We start from the raw sequence: 18,819 nt of genomic DNA, 5'->3' as shown, positions 1-18,819 counted from the left end.
ATTAAAAACATGAGAAACAGGTGAAATTATCATGTAATCAAAAGAAAAGTATTATGAATGAGATATTTTACATTCGTTTTTCACACTAAGCCTTTGAAACCCAGTGTGTATTTTACCTTTACGGCACATGTGAGTTTGGACTAGCCACCCCGTAAGTGCCCAGTGTGGCTGATGATGACCATACTGGATGGTGCAGGTCTAGGTACTCAGGGGCTGCTCCCTTCTCTGAACCCTTAGTCCGGCATACTAGTGGTTTCCAGCTTTTGTTTGGCACTTACCACAAGTAATTTCATAACACTTATCTGTCTTCCCCACAACACAGTTAAGGTCATCCAGCTTTTCAGACTCCACTCCCAAATACCTATCCGCCAAAATGTCTGGTGTTATGGAAAATTCAATTTATGCCTCTGATTAGATATTTCACATTTCAGGGTGTTTACACAAAGTACAAAAAATTCGACAGAACTCCTGTATTAGATAATATCCCCTTTTATTTGATTGAATGTAGTTTTACTCCCTCTAGCGATAATCAGTACTTAATTAATGAAATAAACTTTAATTGTTAAACTATACGCTAAGAGTTTTTAACAAGGGAGTGCATTGTAAAACACATGAAAAGAAATCAATTAGGCCCATAATTCAGTTTTTTGGCATCAGAAAAATTAATAAATCTAAGTTTTGGTAACCTATGTGCAAACTGTATTTGCCTCATCTTTCTCAAAGAGTCATGAAAGCTGTATGATTTTTAAAAATTAACTATGCCAGTAGAAACGGATTTATTAACCTCTGGCAGCAGTTTTAATGCCTTACCCATTCCCCAGGTGCAGCCCATTTCATCGTCCTGACTACTAGTATTTCCCTTTCTTTCAGCGGTATCCATTTCTTCTTCATCTGAGTCTTCTCCCAGCATCTTCTTTTCCAACATCATTTGTTGCTGCTTGCGCAGTTCCTTCAGTTGCGTTACTGTCAACTCGGATTCTGCCTCTCGATCCTCCTCTGGTCCCTGATGAATCAAGCGAAAGAATTCTTTTAGAGTTCAGGATGGCTGAAGTCACTTTCAGAAGGCGTAAAGACGTCTGGAGATGAGGAGCCAGATTCCCGCACTTTCATAAAGGACAATCTCTTTTATCAGGGAAAACTTAAGGAGCTCAGGAACGCACCCGACTGGGCTCCAGAGATTTCAATTCTAAGGTTTTCTACTTACCTGAAGAAGAAAGAGCCGGGTGCTGCCTCCAAAGCGAAGAACATGTCCGACGTGGACCCGACAATAGGTGCGGGGTGGGATACGGGTTTTGTTGAGAAAAGTGCCATGGGTGCTTCCCAAATCGTAGAGATAGAAGCCAGGCCCGTGGCCGTCACCTTCTGCATCGAGGCCGGACACCCTGTGCTGCAGCACGGCATGGTAGCGAGACACCGAAGGATGCTCCAGGCACACGTCGCAGCTAGGGAGCCTCCCGAAAAGGCAGCAACTCAGTCCTTTCAAGTTGCGGGTGCCCAGGATGGTGCCGCCTTTTAGTGTCTCGAGGCTGTAGGGGGCCGTGGTGGGGCCGCCCCACGGCGGCTCTCGGTAAGGGGGAGCCCGGGACGGGCCGCCAGGGGAAGGAGCCGCCGTGTGGGGCCGCGGCTGCTCCTCCGCTGGACCCCTAGTCTCCCTGCTGTCTGGCAGGGCCGGCGGGACATCCGGCTCCCCGGAATCAGAGTCCGGCAGCGCCGTGGGCCTTTCCTTCACCTCCTCCGGGTTTGGAGGATTGTTGGCCGGGGCCTTACTCCGCGCCGCCGGGGACATCGGCAGGGCTGGCTTCTTGAAGTCGTCATCGAGTTCCGGCGAAGCCAGCGGCTCGGACTGAGAGGCACTATCAGCCATCCTCAATCAGGAGCAGCCTCAAAATCTGTCCCTGGGAAACCTCACCCTCCTCGGGTCTCTACATTCCTCTCCACGTCTCCCTCTCTCCAGCCTCCAGACGCTTCTCTAGCAGCGATAGTGGAGTTGATCCCTTACGACCCAGAGCTTTGTGAAGAAGCGAGTTATCCCTGGAAGTTGTAGTAAGAGGAAAACAAGAAAAAGGCGGTCGGGGTACTGTCAGAATGGGGACATCTTTAGAGGTTGCAACCGAGTCGTAATGACTTCCTGCAGCGGAGCCTGATTGAGAAGACGCGCTTCCGGCAGCCTTGAACCACTGGTCAACACACCAGCCTTCCGGACCTGATAGGACCCTTATCTCAGGCCTCTCGGAGCCCATCAGCCGCCCAGTTCAGTGCCTGCGAAGTGGCAGTCCATAGTGGAGCCTCCTTGCCTCGGTCCAGGTCCACATCTCCCTGTGTGTGGGCTGCCCCAGCCTTAGACGACCCCAGGACACTGTGATTGGCGCCCGAGTCCGCTGATGGTGAGGGAGGAGCCCTGATGGGGATGTGGGCATTGCTTGTGCTTGATGCCTGTCCTTCCTGCTCCTTTGGGTCAAGTTAGTGGAGAGGGCGATTTTTGTTGTCACTTGGTTCATTCATGTATTCTTTCCTTCTTTTATTCTTTCTGAAACCAGTTGAGGTAGCGTAGTGTAGTTGTTAAGAGTGCAGACCCTGGATCCAGACCATCTCGATCTTCCCTCTCAGCTGTTTCCGACATTAGGCAAGACAGAAGGCCTCAGCTTCCACGTCTGAAAAGTGGGGTAATAATAGTATCTACCTCTTTTTTTTTTTTTTATGACATCTACTTATAGAAAGGTTGGGAGAATTGAATTAACAGTAGAGGCAAAGCCTGGCATGTAGTAGGCACTCAAATCTTAGACACCAAGATTGCAGCTGTGAGAGACAGATGGAAGAATAAAATTGAAACAAGTACTAGTTTAAATACAGGGATAAATGCTGTGATGGAGACATACAAAGTGCTGTGAGACTTAACAAGGGGAGATGTGTTGGGGAGGTGATAGAGGGTGGTGACTTAAATCATGCTTAAGGATGAATACAAGTCTGCCAGGGATGTGGCAGGTAGCAAGGCATTACCTGCAGAGATCACGTCATTAAGCTGTGGAAATGCATGGCATTCGCAACCAGAGAAGTCTGATACGGTTGGAACTAAGATGGTCACTTTCTTCAGGAAGTTCCTCCTTTGTGTTTTCTCACCGAACTTGGTCTGTGTCTCTGGAACAGCACTGACCACACACTTTAATGTTGAAACATTCTTTTCGTGTTTTTCTCCCTCACCTCAGGGTAAGGACCTTGAATTAGTCTTTATCTCCTCACATGACACTTGGCATTTGATAAATATTTATTGAATTTGAAGAGACATATGGCCAATAAGTCTGGAAAGGTGAGTTGAAGCTGGATTGTAATTGGTGTTGAATGGTAAATCAAAAAACATTGACGTTTTTCCAGTAGTCAATGGGAAGTCATTAGGTCTAAGCTTAAAATATTAAATCTAGCCTCACTACAGGCTTCCCTGGTAGCTCAGCTGTGGTAAAGAATCTGCCTGCAGTGCAGGAGACAAGGGTTCGATTCCTGGGTTGGGAAGATCCCCTGGCCAAGGGATAGGGTACTCCAGTATTCTTGAGCTTCCCTAGTGGCTCAGTTGGTAAAGAATTTGCCTGCAGTGTGGGAGACCTGGGTTCAATCCCTGGGTTGGGAAGATCCCGTGGAGGAGGGCATAGCAACCCACTCCAGTATTGTTGCCTGGAAAATCCCAAGGACAGAGGAGCCTGGCAGGCTGCAGTCCATGGGGTCACAAACAATTGGACATGACTGAGCAATTAAGCACAGCACAGCATCACTGTAGAGAGTAGATTTGATACAAGGAGAGACTAAAGGAAGGGGTATTATTTAAGAGATAGCAGATATCTGAGATTCTTCCCTATGAACGTCAGAAGTTGAATGCATAAGGCCATTTAGGATAGTGGTTCATAAAATTTTCCACCAGGATTAGTTAAAGGTTCCCATGCTTGGCACATATGCATGCATGCTACGTCACTTCAGTAGTGTCTGACTCTTTGAGACCCTTTGGACTCTAGCCCCTCAGTTTCTTCTGTCCATGGGATTCTTCAGGCAAGAATACTGGAGTGGGTTGCCATTTCCTTCTCCAGGGGATCTTCCTGACCCAGGAATTGAGCCCATGTCTCCTACTCCTGCATTGGCAGGCAGTTTCTTTACCACTAGTCCACCTGGGAAGCATTCACAGATTAGTAACCACATCAGGAATTCCCTGGCAGTCCAGTGGTTAGGACTTGGCACTAAGATCCCACAGGCTACACGGCACAGCGGAAAAAAAAAAAGAAGAAGAACCTTTTCCTATCTTTAACTCTACTCCTTTTTCTCCTGTGGATCCAGGAAAGATGTGTCAAGATACTCTGAGAAATATTCCAGGTCTCATTTAAGTGTCTTGCCTTGCAAATCACTCAGGATTGGTAATAAGTTAGTGGGGTGAGTTGGAAAATATGGACCCCGTAGCCTAATATACTCTTGCAGCTATTAGTCTACTAAAGACCCAAACTCTACCTTGTGGTTCAGTCCAGTAGGAATTGTCACAGTGTATGACTGTGGTATTAACAGTTATATTTCTCTTAATTTCTTCAGGAAGAACGTCCTTGGTCCAACAGTGTTGCTGACACTGACTTTTTCTAAGTGGTCTTGAACTGCCTAGTTTTTATGTCAATACCTGGCTAGACCTCGTATTCCTCACTACAGAAGCCCTTAACCTGCAGTTGCTGGAGATTTTAAAACGTTGCCTTTAGGATACCATCCACATTTAACTTGGGAGCTCTTCCTTTGTGATTCCAAAATGTTGAGATACTGGGGAGAGATACCAATCTCATCAAGCCAGACCAACAGAAGTTCTTTTGACTTGCTCCCTCGGGAGTTCCGACTGGTAGAAGTCCATGACCCGCCTCTGCACCAACCCTCAGCCAACAAGCCCAAGCCCCCCACTATGCTGGACATCCCCTCAGAGCCCTGCAGCCTCACCATCCACACCATTCAGCTGATCCAGCACAACCGACGTCTGCGTAACCTCATTGCCACAGCACAGGCCCAGAATCAGCAACAGACAGAAGGTGTAAAGACTGAAGAGAGTGAACCTCTTCCGTCCTGCCCTGGGTCACCTCCTCTTCCTGATGATCTCCTTCCTTTAGATTGTAAGAATCCCAGTGCACCGTTCCAGGTCCGGCACAGTGACCCAGAGAGTGACTTTTATCGGTAAGACAAGGCTTTGCTATATGTTACTTTTCTCTAAAAATCTTCCCAACAACCTTGTTAAGCATGTCACCACTTTTCCAGGAGGAAACTGAAGATGAGAGTAAATGACTGGGCCAAAGTTGCTCAGGTAATTAGTGGAAAGTCTGAAGAGTTGAACCATGTTCTTCCAAATCCAGAGTCTGTATTTTTTTATTTTCTGATGTAACAAATATTTATTGAGTACCTAATATATGCCAAGCACTTTACTAGGAGCAAAGTTCTACACTGGTTTGTAAAATAGGCCATGGTCTCATAGTCCTCCAAATCTAGTTTTTCTTGTTAATTAAAAGATATACTGTGGGTTTAGCTCATTGTCCTCAAGATGAGATTTATGGACTTATTCTCTTACCATTAGAAATCCACGAGTTCTATACAAGAATTTTTAAATGGTGTATTTTCATTTTGATAACACAGTTCAAGAAGTTATAGTATAACAGTGTTCCTGATCCTTGCTGCTCAAAATCTGATCTGAGATCAGCAACATCAACATCACCTGGGAGGTTGTTAGAAATGCAGAGTGTCAGACTCACCCAGACCTCCTGAGTCAGAATTTTCATTTTAACAAGATCTCCAGAGATTCATACGTAAATTTCAATTTGAGAAGCCCAGGTCCAAATCCTCCGAGTGATCACCTTAAAAGCTAGTGCTACTCCTGGATTTCAGTATGAAAGTTTGCATTTGATGCCAAATAAGTACTTTTGTCTTTTCATTTTGAAACTCGTCAGACCTACAGAAAAGTTTAAATAATAGGATGACAAAAACACAAATACCCTTCACCTGGATTCAACAATTGTTAATATTTTACCACATTTACTTTCTCTCACATATGTATAAGTGTGTATACACACATTTACTCACAAATATACAAACATTTATGTATACATATACACATAGACACACAGTTTTTTTTTTTTGCCAAATCTATTAGAGTTGTAGATACCACAGTATTTCACCCCTAAATTCTTCACCTTAGCCTAAAAATAAGGAAATTTCCTACATAATCCCAATAACCAGTATCACATCAAAGTAAGTGAACACGAATTAAGTACTATCATCTGTATTCAGATTTTTCTAGTTGTCCCCAAAATATCTTTTATTAGGTATGTTTTTCCCCAGTCTTGGACCTAATAAAGACCATGTATTCCATTTCATTGTTATACCTCTTTAGTGGCTTTTTTTTTTTGAGGTATAGTTGATTTACGGTATTAGTTTCAGATATTCAGTTCAGTTAAGTCGCTTAGTTTTGTCCGACTTTTTGCGACCCCATGAATCGCAGCACACCAGGCCTCCCTGTCCATCACCATCTCCTGGAGTTCACTCAAACTCACGTCCATCGAGTCGGTGATGCCATCCAGCCATCTCATCCTGGGTCGTCCCCTTTTCCTCCTGCCCTCAATCCCTCCCAGCATCAGGGTCTTTTTCAATGAGTCAGCTCTTCACATGAGGTGGCCAAAGTACTGGAGTTTCAGTTTTAGCATCATTCCTTCCAAAGAACAGCCAGGGCTGATCTCCTTTAGGATGGACTGGTTGGATCTCCTTGCAGTCCAAGGGACTCTCAAGAGTCTTCTCCAACACCACAGTTCAAAAGCATCAGTTCTTCGGTTCTCAGCCTTCTTCACAGTCCAACTCTCACATCCATACATGACCACTGGAAAAACCATAGCCTTGACTAGACTGACCTTTGTTGGCAAAGTAATGTCTCTGCTTTTGAATATGCTATCTAGGTTGGTCATAACTTTTCTTCCAAGGAGTCTTTTAATTTCAAGGCTGCAGTCACCATCTGCAGTGATTTTGGGGGTGTTCAACACTGTAATTCAATATTTGTATAGATTATACTCCTTTTAAAGTTATTATAAAATATTGGCTATATTTCCTGTGTGGTACAATATCCTTGTAGCTTATTTATTTTATACATAGTAGCTTGTACCTCTTAATCTACCCCATCTTGCCCCATCCTTCCCTCTCCTCACTGTTAACCACTAGTGTGTTCAATATCTGTGAGTCTACTTCTTTTCTGTTGTGTTCACTAGTTTGTTTTAGATTCTGTACATAAATGATATCATACAGTATTTGTCTTTCTTTGCCTCTTAAGTGTCTTTTAAGCTAGAATAACTTCCCCCTTTTATAATACATGATATTAATCTTTTTTAAGAGTTCGGGTCATTTGTCTGTTCCAAATCAGACTGGATTTGCTGATTATTTTCTCAAGATTCAGATTAAATGTTTGGTAAAAATGCTTCATAACTAATTGTGTTGTACATCACTTATTGCATCTGCCTGTTGATGATGATAATTGCTCCTATTTTAATTGTCCCAAACTAATGAATAAAGAAGAGAAATGGACTTCTTATGTAAGGTTTGCAGTTGGGCTAGATTAAGGCAAGATGATGTCATGGTGCATTGTCTAATTGGAAGTTTTGAAGACACTGGAATAGTGGAAAAGGGAACGAGAAATGTGTCATTACATGCTTGGCACATACTGGTATCGATGTGCCCAACTTCAGAATACTTACTCTGTAGCAATCAGTGGCACCCCACTCCAGTACTCTTGCCTGGAAAATCACATGGACAGAGGAGCCTGGAAGGCTGCAGTCCATGGGGTCGCTAAGGGTCGGACACAACTGAGCGACTTCACTTTCACTTTTCACTTTCACGCATTGGAGAAGGAAATGGCAACCCACTCCAGTGTTCTTGCCTGGAGAATCCCAGGGACGGGGGAGCCTGGTGGGCTGCTGTCTCTGGGGTCGCACAGAGTCAGACACGACTGAAGCGACTTAGCAGCAGCAGCAGCAATCAGTACCATTTACATTTTGAGAGCAGTTGAGCTTTTACAAAATAATACTGTCCCTCATATTAAATTGATGCTATTATTTAGAATTTGTACTTTTGTGTCAGTTTTCTAATTTTAATTGTTAGGAAGATTCTGTGAGCATCAGAAGGTTCAGTTCAGTTCAGTTCAGTCGCTCAGTTGTGTCCGACTTTTTGCGACCCCATGAATCGCAGCATGCGAGGCCTCCCTGTCCATCACCACCTCCCAGAGTTCACTCAGACTCACGTCCATCGAGTCAGTGATGCCATCCAGCCATCTCATCCTCTGTTGTCCCCTTCTCCTCCTGCCCCCAATCCCTCCCAGCATCAGAGTCTTTTCTAATGAGTCAACTCTTCGCATGAGATGGTTTTATATATATTTAAGAGACTGTAACAAAAATAATTTGCATTAGTTATGGGGCTGCAGGAAGAATTATTTTCCTTTAAAATGGGTCCACATATTAAGTAAAACAGTACTGATTTAGCTCTGTTTATTAGGCGCTTCTGAAGTCTTTAGCTTTTGGTCCAGAGAAACTGGCCATGGGAAATGATGATATAAACAGTAAATGAAAAACTACTTGACAGTTGGTTTTCTTATTTTCCAGTTATTAGGTAAATTGCAGTAGTTGCTACTGAGCAGATAATAGCAGCGTGGGTGAATAGCTCCTCAGGCACTCTGTACAGTAAGCACGGGGTGACAAATGAAAAGTGTTCTGGGAAGAGTCATTTTCTGCACCCGATTTTATTTTTATCCATTTACTTCCTTTGTCAGGGGAAAGCAGAAGATAGGAAATTTCAGGAGAACAGGTAAATTATCAGGAGCTTATTAAAAGTTACTTTTAGGAAATCAGACAGCTTTTGAAGTTTTTTTGTTTTGTTTTAGAAAGATAGGATTTTTGCCACAATGATTAGGTGCAAAACAGAGTATTATGAAGAACATAGGATCTAGAGTCAGAAGCTCTATTACTTTCTATTACCAAAAACATTTGGCAAATCACCCCCTCTGAACTTCAATTTCTTCACCTGCCAAATAGGAATAATAATATGGACCCCTACCAATTTCACAGCATAAAGTAGGATAAAAATGCTGTGTAAGCAATTGTTGTTCAGTCTCTCAGTCATGTCTGACTCTTTGCGACCCATGCTGCAGCAAGCCATGCTTCTCTGTCCTTCATTATCTTCTGGAGTTTGCTCAAACTTAGGTCCATTGAGTTGGTAATGCCATCCAACCATCTCATCCTCTGTCGCTTGTAAGCAATATATGTTTTAAACTGCTTTTATAAAATTGAATTGCTTTCCTATTTTACGAATGGTTTGTTGCAGTTAAATTCTAGAGGTTCATATATTGCCCAGCATGTGAGGAACCTATGCTATGCTGAAAATGTGCACCATTGAGCTATGCTCTTAAAATTTATCAGACCCTAAAAGTGATCAAGCAATTGATACAAGAAGATGGTAACTTACTTTTCAGTAGATACCCTTTTATACTGTTTACTATAAACACATATCACCTATGCAAGCTTTATGTAATTGGAACTGCTCAGGGATATGACTGTGGGTTGTTGAGACGTGCCCTGAAATGGCAGCAAGGTAAAACTGGACTATATAACCTGCCTAAAATTCTCCTGGAAAACTGAGCCAGACGTTTGATTAGGGTTGTAAACCACCTAGGAAGACAGGACAGGTCACCCCTTTGCAAGAGAACCAATGACACTCATCGTGTCTCCACTTTCAGGGGGAAAGGGGAGCCTGTGACTGAACTCAGCTGGCACTCCTGCCGACAGCTCCTCTACCAGGCAGTGGCCACAATCCTGGCCCACGCGGGCTTTGAGTGTGCTAACGAGAGTGTCCTTGAGACCCTGACTGATGTGGCGCACGAGTACTGCCTGAAGTTCACCAAGCTGCTGCGCTTTGCTGTGGATCGGGAAGCCCGGCTGGGGCAGACTCCCTTCCCCGACGTGATGGAGCAGGTGTTCCATGAAGTGGGCATCGGCAGCGTGCTCTCCCTCCAGAAATTCTGGCAGCACCGCATCAAGGACTATCACAGTTACATGCTGCAGGTGAGAGGACCCCGAGGAGGGGTGCACAAGGATGTGTGATCTGGGGGTGTTTAGTGGGATCCCTAACACTTGCCCCAGGGTGCAGAGCACAGGGCCTGGAATAGAATGAACTTGACTTTCCTCTTGGCCCCAGATGTGACCCACACTGACCTGGCCAAACCCAGGGTTCTTCTTCAGTCAGTGAAATTATAGCATGTGGCTAGCCTGTTCTTACTCAACACATATTTATGGAGTGCCTATTGTGCAATTTAGCAGTTTAATAGGACAAGTTCCTTGAGCTTGCATTCTTGTTGAGAGAGAGACAAAAACAGGTAAACAAACAATGATCAAAATAATTTCAGATAGCGTTAAGTGCTTTAAACCAGGAGCAAACGAGTGAGATGACACTGCTCTCAAAGGTAGAGTGTGATGGGGGAGATGGCGTTTTTGGTTAAAACCAGAACTATCTAATCTCTTCCACCCTTGTGGCCTTAGGCATTTTGTTCACTGTTTTGCTTTCCCCAAATCTGAAATATAAGAAATTCATAACACCCAATCGGCTTTGCTAAGTGATCCAGATGTCCTATAGCGCTCATTAGCCACTTGTTGTGTTTATGTCAAATGTTAGTTTTTATAGCCAAAAATGTCACCTTTTGTCCCAGTTCTGATATAATACATCTAAATATTTTACCTTTATGTACCTTTTAATTAATCACATACACATTCTCTGCCAAACAAATTTTCTTTACATGGCCCTGCCATTTATGAATTTCAAACTCAAATTCCTCCCATTAGCAGTGATGCTTTATTCGTATTCATCTTCTGTTTGCACCAGATGCCACAAGCTGACTATCCAACTTGCTTTTAATGTTCCTTTGGAAAATTGACTCTTGCTTGCCAACAGATTAGTAAGCAGCTCTCTGAAGAGTATGAGAGGATCGTCAATCCTGAGAAGGCCACAGAGGACACGAAGCCTGTCAAGATCAAGGAGGAACCTGTGAGCGACATCACCTTCCCTGTCAGTGAAGAACTGGAGGCCGACCTTGCTTCTGGAGACCAGTCGCTGCCCATGGGAGTTCTCGGTGCTCAGAACGAGCGCTTCCCATCTAACCTGGAGGTCGAGGCTTCACCACAGGCTTCAAGTAAGAGAGAACCTACCCATCTTGATTCTGGGAGATGTGCCAGCCTCAGTACTTCTTGCATTTTAGACTCAAAGTCTGGAGATGGAAGAGCAAAAATAGGGATGGGCAGGGGAATGGAAAGTCTAAGAAGAAATATAGCTTCACTGATCTAGAGATACAAACATTCTCTTCTTAATTAGTGAAGAGAGAACTAGCACAGTTTTACAGACATTCTTTGAAATTATTCCTAGTTAGGATGTAGAGGCAATGTTACTCTCTTCAGTTCAGTTCAGTCGCTCAGTCGTATCCTGCTCTTTGCAACCTCATGGACTGCAGCACGCCAGGCTTCCCTGTTAATCCCAATTCTCAGAGCTTACTCAGACTCATGTCCATTGAGTCAGTGATGCCATCCAATCATCTCATCCTCTGTCATCCCCTTCTCCTCCTGCCATCAATCTTTCCCAGCATCAGGGTCTTTTCCAATAAGTCTGTTCTTTGCATCAGGTGGCCAAAGTATTGGAGTTTCAGCTTCAGCATCAGTCCTTCCAATGAATATACAGGACTAATTTCTTTTAGGATGGACTGGTTGGATCTCCTTGCAGTCCAAGGGACTCTCAAGAGCCTTCTCCAGTACCACAGTTCAAAAGCATCAGTTCTTCAGCACTCAGTTTTCTTTATAGTCCAACTCTCATATCCATACATGACTACTGGAAAAACCATAGCTTTGACTAGACGGACCTTTGTCAGCAAAGTGATGTCTCTGCTTTTTAATATGCTATCTAGGTTGGTCATAACTTTCCTTTCAAGGAGTAAGCATCTTTTAATTTCACTGCAATCACCATCTGCAGTGATTTTGAAGCCCCCAAAAATAAAGTCTGACAGTTTCTACTGTTTCTCCATCTATTTGCCATGAAGTGATGGGACCAGATGCCATGATCTTAGTTTTCTGAATGTTGAGCTTTAAGCCAACTTTTTCACTCTGTTTCACTTTCATCAAGAGGCTGTTTAGTTCTTCTTCCCTTTCTGCCATAAAGGTGGTGTCATCTGCATATCTGAGGTAACTGATATTTCTCCCAGCCATCTTGATTCCAGCTTGTGCTTCATCCAGTCAGGCATTTCTCATATACTCTGCATGTAAGTTAAATAAGCAGGGTGACAATATACAACCCTGACATACTCCTTTCCCAATTTAGAACCGGTCTGTTGTTCTATGTCCAGTTCTAACTGTTGCTTCCTGACCTGCATACAGATTTCTCAGGAGGCAGGTCAGGTAGTCTGGTATTCCCATCTCTAAGAATTTTCCACAGTTTGTCTGATCCACACAGTCAAAGGCTTTGGTGTAGTCAATAAAGCAGAAGTAGATGTTTTTCTGGAACTCTGTTTTTTCAATGATCCAATGGATGTTGGCAATATGATCTCTGGTTCCTCTGCCTTTTCTAAATCTAGCTTGAACATCTGGAAATTCATGGTTCATGTACTGTTGAAGCCTGGCTTGGAGATTTTTGAGCATTACTTTTAGCGTGTAAGATGACTGCAATTGTGCAGCAGTTTGAACATTCTTTGGCATTGCCTTTCTTTGGGATTGGAATGAAAACTGACCTTTTCCAGTCTTGTGGCTACTGCTGAGTTTTTCAAATTTGCTGTTACTCTCTTGATGACAGTTAATTCAGCCGACCCAGCTAGGTGGACAGATGGCCTCCTGTTCTCTGTATTCTGGTCTTTCCTGGTGCTTGTGCTGAGTTAATTAAGGCAACTTCCAGATAAGTGGAGTAATGTTAATTGCTCAAGGATGTTTGAATAGTTGGGGTTGCTTGGTCAGAGTAGTACCAACAAGTTGAACCTGAAAGGGATTAAAATAGGGCAACTCAGTGATAGGCAGCTGGCTGCTTCTTCCAGACAGACTCCGTGATTCCGTTCAGAACCAGATGGCTCAATGATCCCTAAGTCAAAAAGACTGCAAATAACTCTAGAGGCTCAGTTCTTTACAATTTATTTATTTATTTATTGGCTGCGCCATGCATCATGTGGGATTTTAGTTCCCTGATCAGGGATCAAACCTGAGCCCCCTGCAGTGGAAGTCTTAACCACTGGACTTCTAGGGAAGTCCCAGTTCTTTAGAAATATAGATTATGTCATCAATGACCTAACGATGCAAACAGCCAGTCTTTCAGTGTGGCCTAAACAGAATTAGACCACATTTTCAAAGTACTGGGCAGAGAGCCTTTCACCATGGGAGATGTAATAACCACAGAACAGCATTGCTAGAAGACACAGAGGCAGGAGAGCCAGAAAGAAATTCTTGCAGACATAGGGGTCATGTCTCTTTTCAGCAGTCTGGGAACTGCTACCACCATTTTGTAGTGATCACTAACTTTCCATAATGTGAGAGAGAACCAGGGACCCAAACACAAGGCAGAAAAACAAGACAGCCCTGTAAAAGGACAGGCAAATGTAACACTTGCCCAAGAACCCATGGTTGTACCTACCTTTGAACCATGAATATTTCCACCTGCATAGCTTTAGTTTCCCTGGTTTAGAGGAAATGGAGATGGATGAGGTGAGGTAAAGGAAGGGGAGGAAGTGGAAAAGAAGATATTTTGAGTTGGTAATTTTTTGAGCAGAGAATAACAACCATATTCTCTAGGCAAGTAGAGAATCAGAATGAAAACTGAGGTCAAAGGCCATCAGCCAGCCCTGGGTGGTGTATGCCACCTGCTTTGTTCCAGCCTTTCTTGCTGCTAGTTAGTTCTGTGTTCTTTTCCATTCCCAGGTACAGAGGTAAATGCTTCCCCTCTTTGGAACTTGGCCCACGTGAAAATGGAGCCGCAAGAGAGTGAAGAAGGCAACGTTTCTGGGCACGGTGTGCTGGGCAGTGATGTGTTCGAGGAGCCGATGTCAGGCATGAGTGAAGCTGGGATCCCCCAAAGCCCTGATGACTCAGACAGCAGCTACGGCTCCCACTCCACTGACAGCCTCATGGGCTCCTCCCCTGTTTTCAACCAGCGCTGCAAAAAGAGGATGAGGAAAATATAAAAGGCAAAGAGGGAGACCTCTCCAGACCTAGAAGACCCAACAGAAACTGATGGATTCTAATTTGTTTCCACAAATAATGATTGAACTCTTAAACACAATGAGTTTTCTTGATATCGGTGGAGCTGGATTTAACCAAATAAGTCTACTTTTACCTTTTGCATCCAGTTTTTGTTGTTTTCCACAACCAAGCCACCTTTCACAGATATCACACTGGGATGGTGATCCAGAGACCAAAACAGTGTCCCTGACTTGTCTTCACCACGTGACAAATGACTTAGCTTCTCTCAACCTGTTTCTCTTATACAACCGAGAAGAATCACACTGGGTCTGGCCTACACTGCAGGGATATTATGAAGATGAAGATGTTATTAATAAGCTTCACAGCTGTGCTTGAACAGACTCACATATATGCTGATATCAGATGTCAATCTTTTTCTTTTAACTTGCTTCATTTTTGGTTCAAGTCACTGGGAATCCAATGGAAATAGCTAAACATTGCACAGCTTATCTATCAGTAGTCCTTTTTTCGAACTGTTTCTGCTGCCCACAGAATCCCCTGTGAAATCACAGCAGTCTGTGAACAGCCTTTTTGCTTATCCAAATAGCCCTCTCCTATTTCAACCATATATTTTTCTTCTTCCTTCTCTAGACTTAGTCCATGTATTCCAATCCTCTTTATTTCCAGTCAGATTTATTTTTTAACATTGGGTTGGCCAAAAAAGTTCATTCAGGCTTTTCCATATGCTATCAGTTCAGTTCAGTTCAGTTGCTCAGTCGTGTCTGACTCTTTGCGACCCCATGAATCGCAGCACGCCAGGCCTCCCTGTCCATCACTAACTCCCGGAGTTCACTCAGACTCACGTCCATCGAGTCCATGATGCCATCCAGCCATCTCATCCTCAGTCGTCCCCTTCACCTCCTGCCCCCAATCCCTCCCAGCATCAGGGTCTTTTCCAATGAGTCAGCTCTTCACATGAGGTGGCCAAAGTACTGGAGTTTCAGCTTTAGCATCATTCCTTCCAAAGAAATCCCAGGGCTGATCTTCAGAATGGACGGGTTGGATCTCCTTGCAGTCCAACGGACTCTCAAGAGTCTTCTCCAACACCACAGTTCAAACGCATCAATTCTTCAGCGCTCAGCCTTCTTCACAGTCCAACTCTCACATCCATACATGACCACTGGAAAAACCATAGCCTTGACTAGACAGACCTTAGTTGGCAAAGTAATGTCTCTGCTTTTGAATATGCTGTCTAGGTTGGTCATAACTTTTCTTCCAAGGAGTAACTGTCTTTTAATTTCATGGCTGCAGTCACCATCTGCAGTGATTTTGGAGCCCAGGAAAATAAAGTATGACATTGTTTTCACTGTTTCCTTGTCTATTTCCCATGAAGTGATGGGACCGGATGCCATGATCTTCGTTTTCTGAATGTTGAGCTTTAAGCCAAGTTTTGGGCAACCCAGTATTTTCAGCATGCACATTTTTCAGTTGCTCTTTTCATTTTCTCCTTTTTGAATGATGAAACTAACTGATGGCTCATCAGTCTGCCTGCAATGCAGGAGACCTGGGTTCAATCCCTGGGTCAGGAAGATCCCCTAGAGAAGGGAAGGGGAACCTGCACCAATATTCTTGCCTGGAAAACCCCATGGACAGAGGAGACTGGTGGGCTATAGTCCATGGGGTCACAAAAAGTTGGGACACGACTGAGCGACTTTGACTTTGTGAATGAAGCAAACAGGACCTGTCCATAGACAGACTTGTGCCTGTTTCATTTGTTGCATCTGCTTGACCATCAGAAGACAGTGGTCCATTCCTTTACCAGAATTCTACATCTGCACATTGTGCTTCTACTGGATGGGCAGCCTCTAAAAGGCTAACAGTATGCACCTTTCTGCTTTACATCATGTCCTGAACAGCTTGACTGCTGTTACTCATCCATTGCAGTATCTGCCCTACTTGGCATCTGATAGTGTCAATCATTATTTATTAAATACTTGATGTAGCACTGGAATAATCAGGAGTAATTAGCAAATGTGTGCAAGTACTGCTGATTTGGTTTGGGGGTGCAGAATACAAGTCTTGTGAAATTTAGAGTACTCTTTTAGTAGACTAGAAATCAAGGCCCATATCACTGAGTGCCTTAAATGTCTCAGGTATTGGGAATAAATATGAATGCAACAGCAACAAAATAAGGTTATGATTTAAACTGTTGCCAAAGCATTTATAAGTTTGCTAATTGGACATCCTTGGCACATTTAAACCTTTCCTGTTCCAGGTTTAGCTTCATTTCCCCTTATTTGCTTCCTTTGTGGCTCAGCTGGTAAAGAATCTGCGTGCAATGCAGGAGACCTGGGTTCGATCCCTAGGTTGGGAGGATCCCCTGGAGAAGGGAAAGGCTACCCACTCCAGTATTCTGGCCTGGAGAATTCCATGGACTGTAGTCCATGGGGTCGCAAAGAGTTGCATACAACCGAGCAACTTTCACTTCACTTCAGTTCACTTCCCCTTATTTACTGATGAAAGTACACATCTGGTGGTCAGTTTCCAGCAAGTAGCCATTTAGTATTTAATTAGTTCACTCAGCAAACATTTATTGAGTACCCGTTATATACTGGGTCCTTTGCAAGGGATATGCAGATGAGTAAGACCATCTCTGCTGTTATGGAGCTTATAGCATAGGCCAGATGATTTCCTCTTTAATGAAAAAGTATTCAAAGGCACTAGGGAAAAAAAAAAGGTATGCACAGGTTTGCTGTCCAAGTGGTTCCCTCTTAACAAATTTTTAGACCAGTGGTTCCCATTAGTTATACAGTATTGAAAGTAATAATTTATGTAAAACAAAATATTTTTATTTTTAGAAGATTTAAATTGAAGAATAGGCAGTAGATGGCCAAGGTTCAGGTACTCTGATAAAGAAGGTCACAGGAGCATTGATACCTGAGATTCACCTAGGCTGTTTGAGTTAGAGCACTGTTCTGAATTTAGCATGCATCAGAATCCCCTGGAGGCCATTTTAAAACAGACTGCTAGGCCCCATGCCCCACCCCCAGTTTCTGATTTTGGTCTTGAATGTCCCATTTCTGGTAACTTCCCAGATGATGCTGATGCTTCTGTTCCAGAGACCACACTTTGAGACCCACTGAACTGAAATACAGGTTAGGCAGGAATAAAATTTCTGAAGAGAAATAATATTATGTTTTAAGATACTATGAAGAATGTGGAGGTGAAGCAGACCCTTACCAGGGCTATTATGCATGCAATGTGCACCTGACTCAAACCCATGTCCTTTGAGTAAATCACTAAGGAAAGACACACTGCATTAAAGTACAATACAAACAGGGCCTGGCTTCATACCTCGTTATTAGGTGTGGTGTGTACACAGAACTTTAGTAAACATCATGTGGCTTTAAATCTCTTCTGAACTGAAGTGACGATTTGTGATGATTTTCTTACTTGAAATGATGACAAGCAGGCTTACAACAGAGTGAAAATTAAAAACTCTTTATCTAAGCCACCATCTAAAGTAAAATTCTTACTATGTGTTGCCCACTTTCTTCAGTGAACCTGATGTTCTCTAATGAGCTCCCCAGTGGGAGGCACATTTCATACCAACACTGACTGGTTGCCAAGGAGACTCCACTGTCATTCTGGACAAGCTCCTGTTTCCTCTCGCCCTTTCTGATAAAAAGGAAGGGAACTCATGGTGCAAATTCAAAGGCAAATGCTTGGGAAGTAGAGGCTGGAGATCCAGCCTACTGAGTTCTCTGTTTCATCCATCAGTAGCAAAAGTAGGTGAGTTCAAATGATACAACTTGTGGCTCAAAGGGATATCAGTGTCCAAAAACAGAATATGCTTCCTTGCATAAATCCGAGGGGAAGGCCAATGGGAATTAGCAGGTCCGAATAATCTATTCCTCTCTTCATCAGAGTCAGGAAGTTTCACTAGTAAGACAAACTGCTATGCTGAACAAACCCATCCTTTATAGATTATAGCCCCCAGTCAGAGATAAAGATAGTCCTTCACACAGTGTTCCAAAATTTTGAACTTTAGAAACTATTTGTTGTTTTTCTTCCAGTACTGTGCCATTGATTCTTGCATAAAATTCTGGAATGCTGGTTCTTCGCGGCTTTCCTCTGTAACTATAAGGAAAAAAGAAGGTGAGTTATTTTCAAACTCTCCCCATTAGACCAGTGGATTAGAGCCACTGTCTCCCATCCATCAGAAACAGTACGTGTAACTTTGAACAACATGGGCTTGAACTGGGTGAGTCCCCTTACACACGAACTTTTTTCAGTAGTAAATAACAACGTACAGTATTACATAAACCACGGTTGGTGAAATCCACAAATGCAGAACCACAGAGTCAGAGGGCCAACTATAAGTTAGTTATATGAGGACTGTTAAAACTGTACCAAGGATAATAGGTACCCCAGCCCCTGAGCTGGTCAAGAGTCAACTGTACTCTTTCTAAGACACTCCATGTTCACTTCTCCCAATAAGGAAGTATTTCCTAGAAGCAGGTTCTATTTATCATGTTGCCCAAAATGTACAATTTGACCAATAGGTGGGGAGATGCTTCCCTCATAAGGTAACTAAAATGAG

General features: G+C 43.4%; 3 protein-coding genes across 6 annotated transcripts in view; 1 reads left to right on the top strand and 2 right to left on the bottom strand.

The window, feature by feature from the left end:
• The window catches only part of SLC4A1AP (solute carrier family 4 member 1 adaptor protein), a 74,371-nt gene extending 72,480 nt beyond the window's left edge, over nucleotides 1–1,891 (bottom strand). For all 3 annotated transcript variants that reach the window (XM_042245922.1, XM_042245923.2, XM_004005777.5), the window contains exons 1-2: nucleotides 1,205–1,891; nucleotides 811–1,003 (exon numbers count right to left, since the gene is read on the bottom strand). In XM_042245922.1, the coding sequence (XP_042101856.1) occupies nucleotides 811–1,003; nucleotides 1,205–1,864 (853 nt within the window). In that variant the 5' untranslated portion in view covers nucleotides 1,865–1,891. The remainder of the gene's footprint in view (nucleotides 1–810; nucleotides 1,004–1,204) is intronic.
• Nucleotides 1,892–2,146: 255 nt separating this feature from the next.
• SUPT7L (SPT7 like, STAGA complex subunit gamma) lies at nucleotides 2,147–17,726 on the top strand. Of its 2 annotated transcripts, XM_012166878.5 has the most exons (6): nucleotides 2,147–2,384; nucleotides 3,204–3,304; nucleotides 4,561–5,178; nucleotides 9,761–10,085; nucleotides 10,969–11,206; nucleotides 13,956–17,726. In XM_012166878.5, the coding sequence occupies exons 3-6, from the start codon at nucleotides 4,766–4,768 to the stop codon at nucleotides 14,216–14,218; spliced, it is 1,239 nt and encodes a 412-aa protein (XP_012022268.1). In that variant the 5' UTR covers nucleotides 2,147–2,384; nucleotides 3,204–3,304; nucleotides 4,561–4,765; the 3' UTR covers nucleotides 14,219–17,726. The 2 variants fall into 2 exon arrangements, with proteins under 2 accessions (XP_012022268.1, XP_004005825.1); XM_004005776.6 differs by lacking the exon at nucleotides 3,204–3,304.
• Nucleotides 16,756–18,819, bottom strand: part of GPN1 (GPN-loop GTPase 1) — a 28,004-nt gene continuing 25,940 nt past the window's right edge. The window contains exon 14 of the mRNA XM_027966631.3: nucleotides 16,756–18,356. Within this exon, the coding sequence (XP_027822432.1) occupies nucleotides 18,271–18,356 (86 nt within the window). The 3' untranslated portion in view covers nucleotides 16,756–18,270. The remainder of the gene's footprint in view (nucleotides 18,357–18,819) is intronic.

Source organism: Ovis aries, chromosome 3 (genome assembly GCF_016772045.2).
Source record: "Ovis aries strain OAR_USU_Benz2616 breed Rambouillet chromosome 3, ARS-UI_Ramb_v3.0, whole genome shotgun sequence".
In the NCBI taxonomy this organism is placed as follows: Eukaryota; Metazoa; Chordata; class Mammalia; order Artiodactyla; family Bovidae; genus Ovis; species Ovis aries.
The sequence above is the reverse complement of the archived record's forward strand: the minus strand, read 5'-3'. Positions and strand labels throughout refer to the sequence as shown.

Coding starts and splice junctions, on each gene's coding strand:
- SUPT7L (XM_004005776.6), top strand. CDS start 4,766: ATGTTGAGATACTGGGGAGAGATACCAATCTCATCAAGCCAGACCAAC. Junction 5,179..9,760: donor CCAGAGAGTGACTTTTATCG/GTAAGACAAGGC, acceptor CTCCACTTTCAG/GGGGAAAGGGGAGCCTGTGA. Junction 11,207..13,955: donor GGCTTCACCACAGGCTTCAA/GTAAGAGAGAAC, acceptor TTCCATTCCCAG/GTACAGAGGTAAATGCTTCC.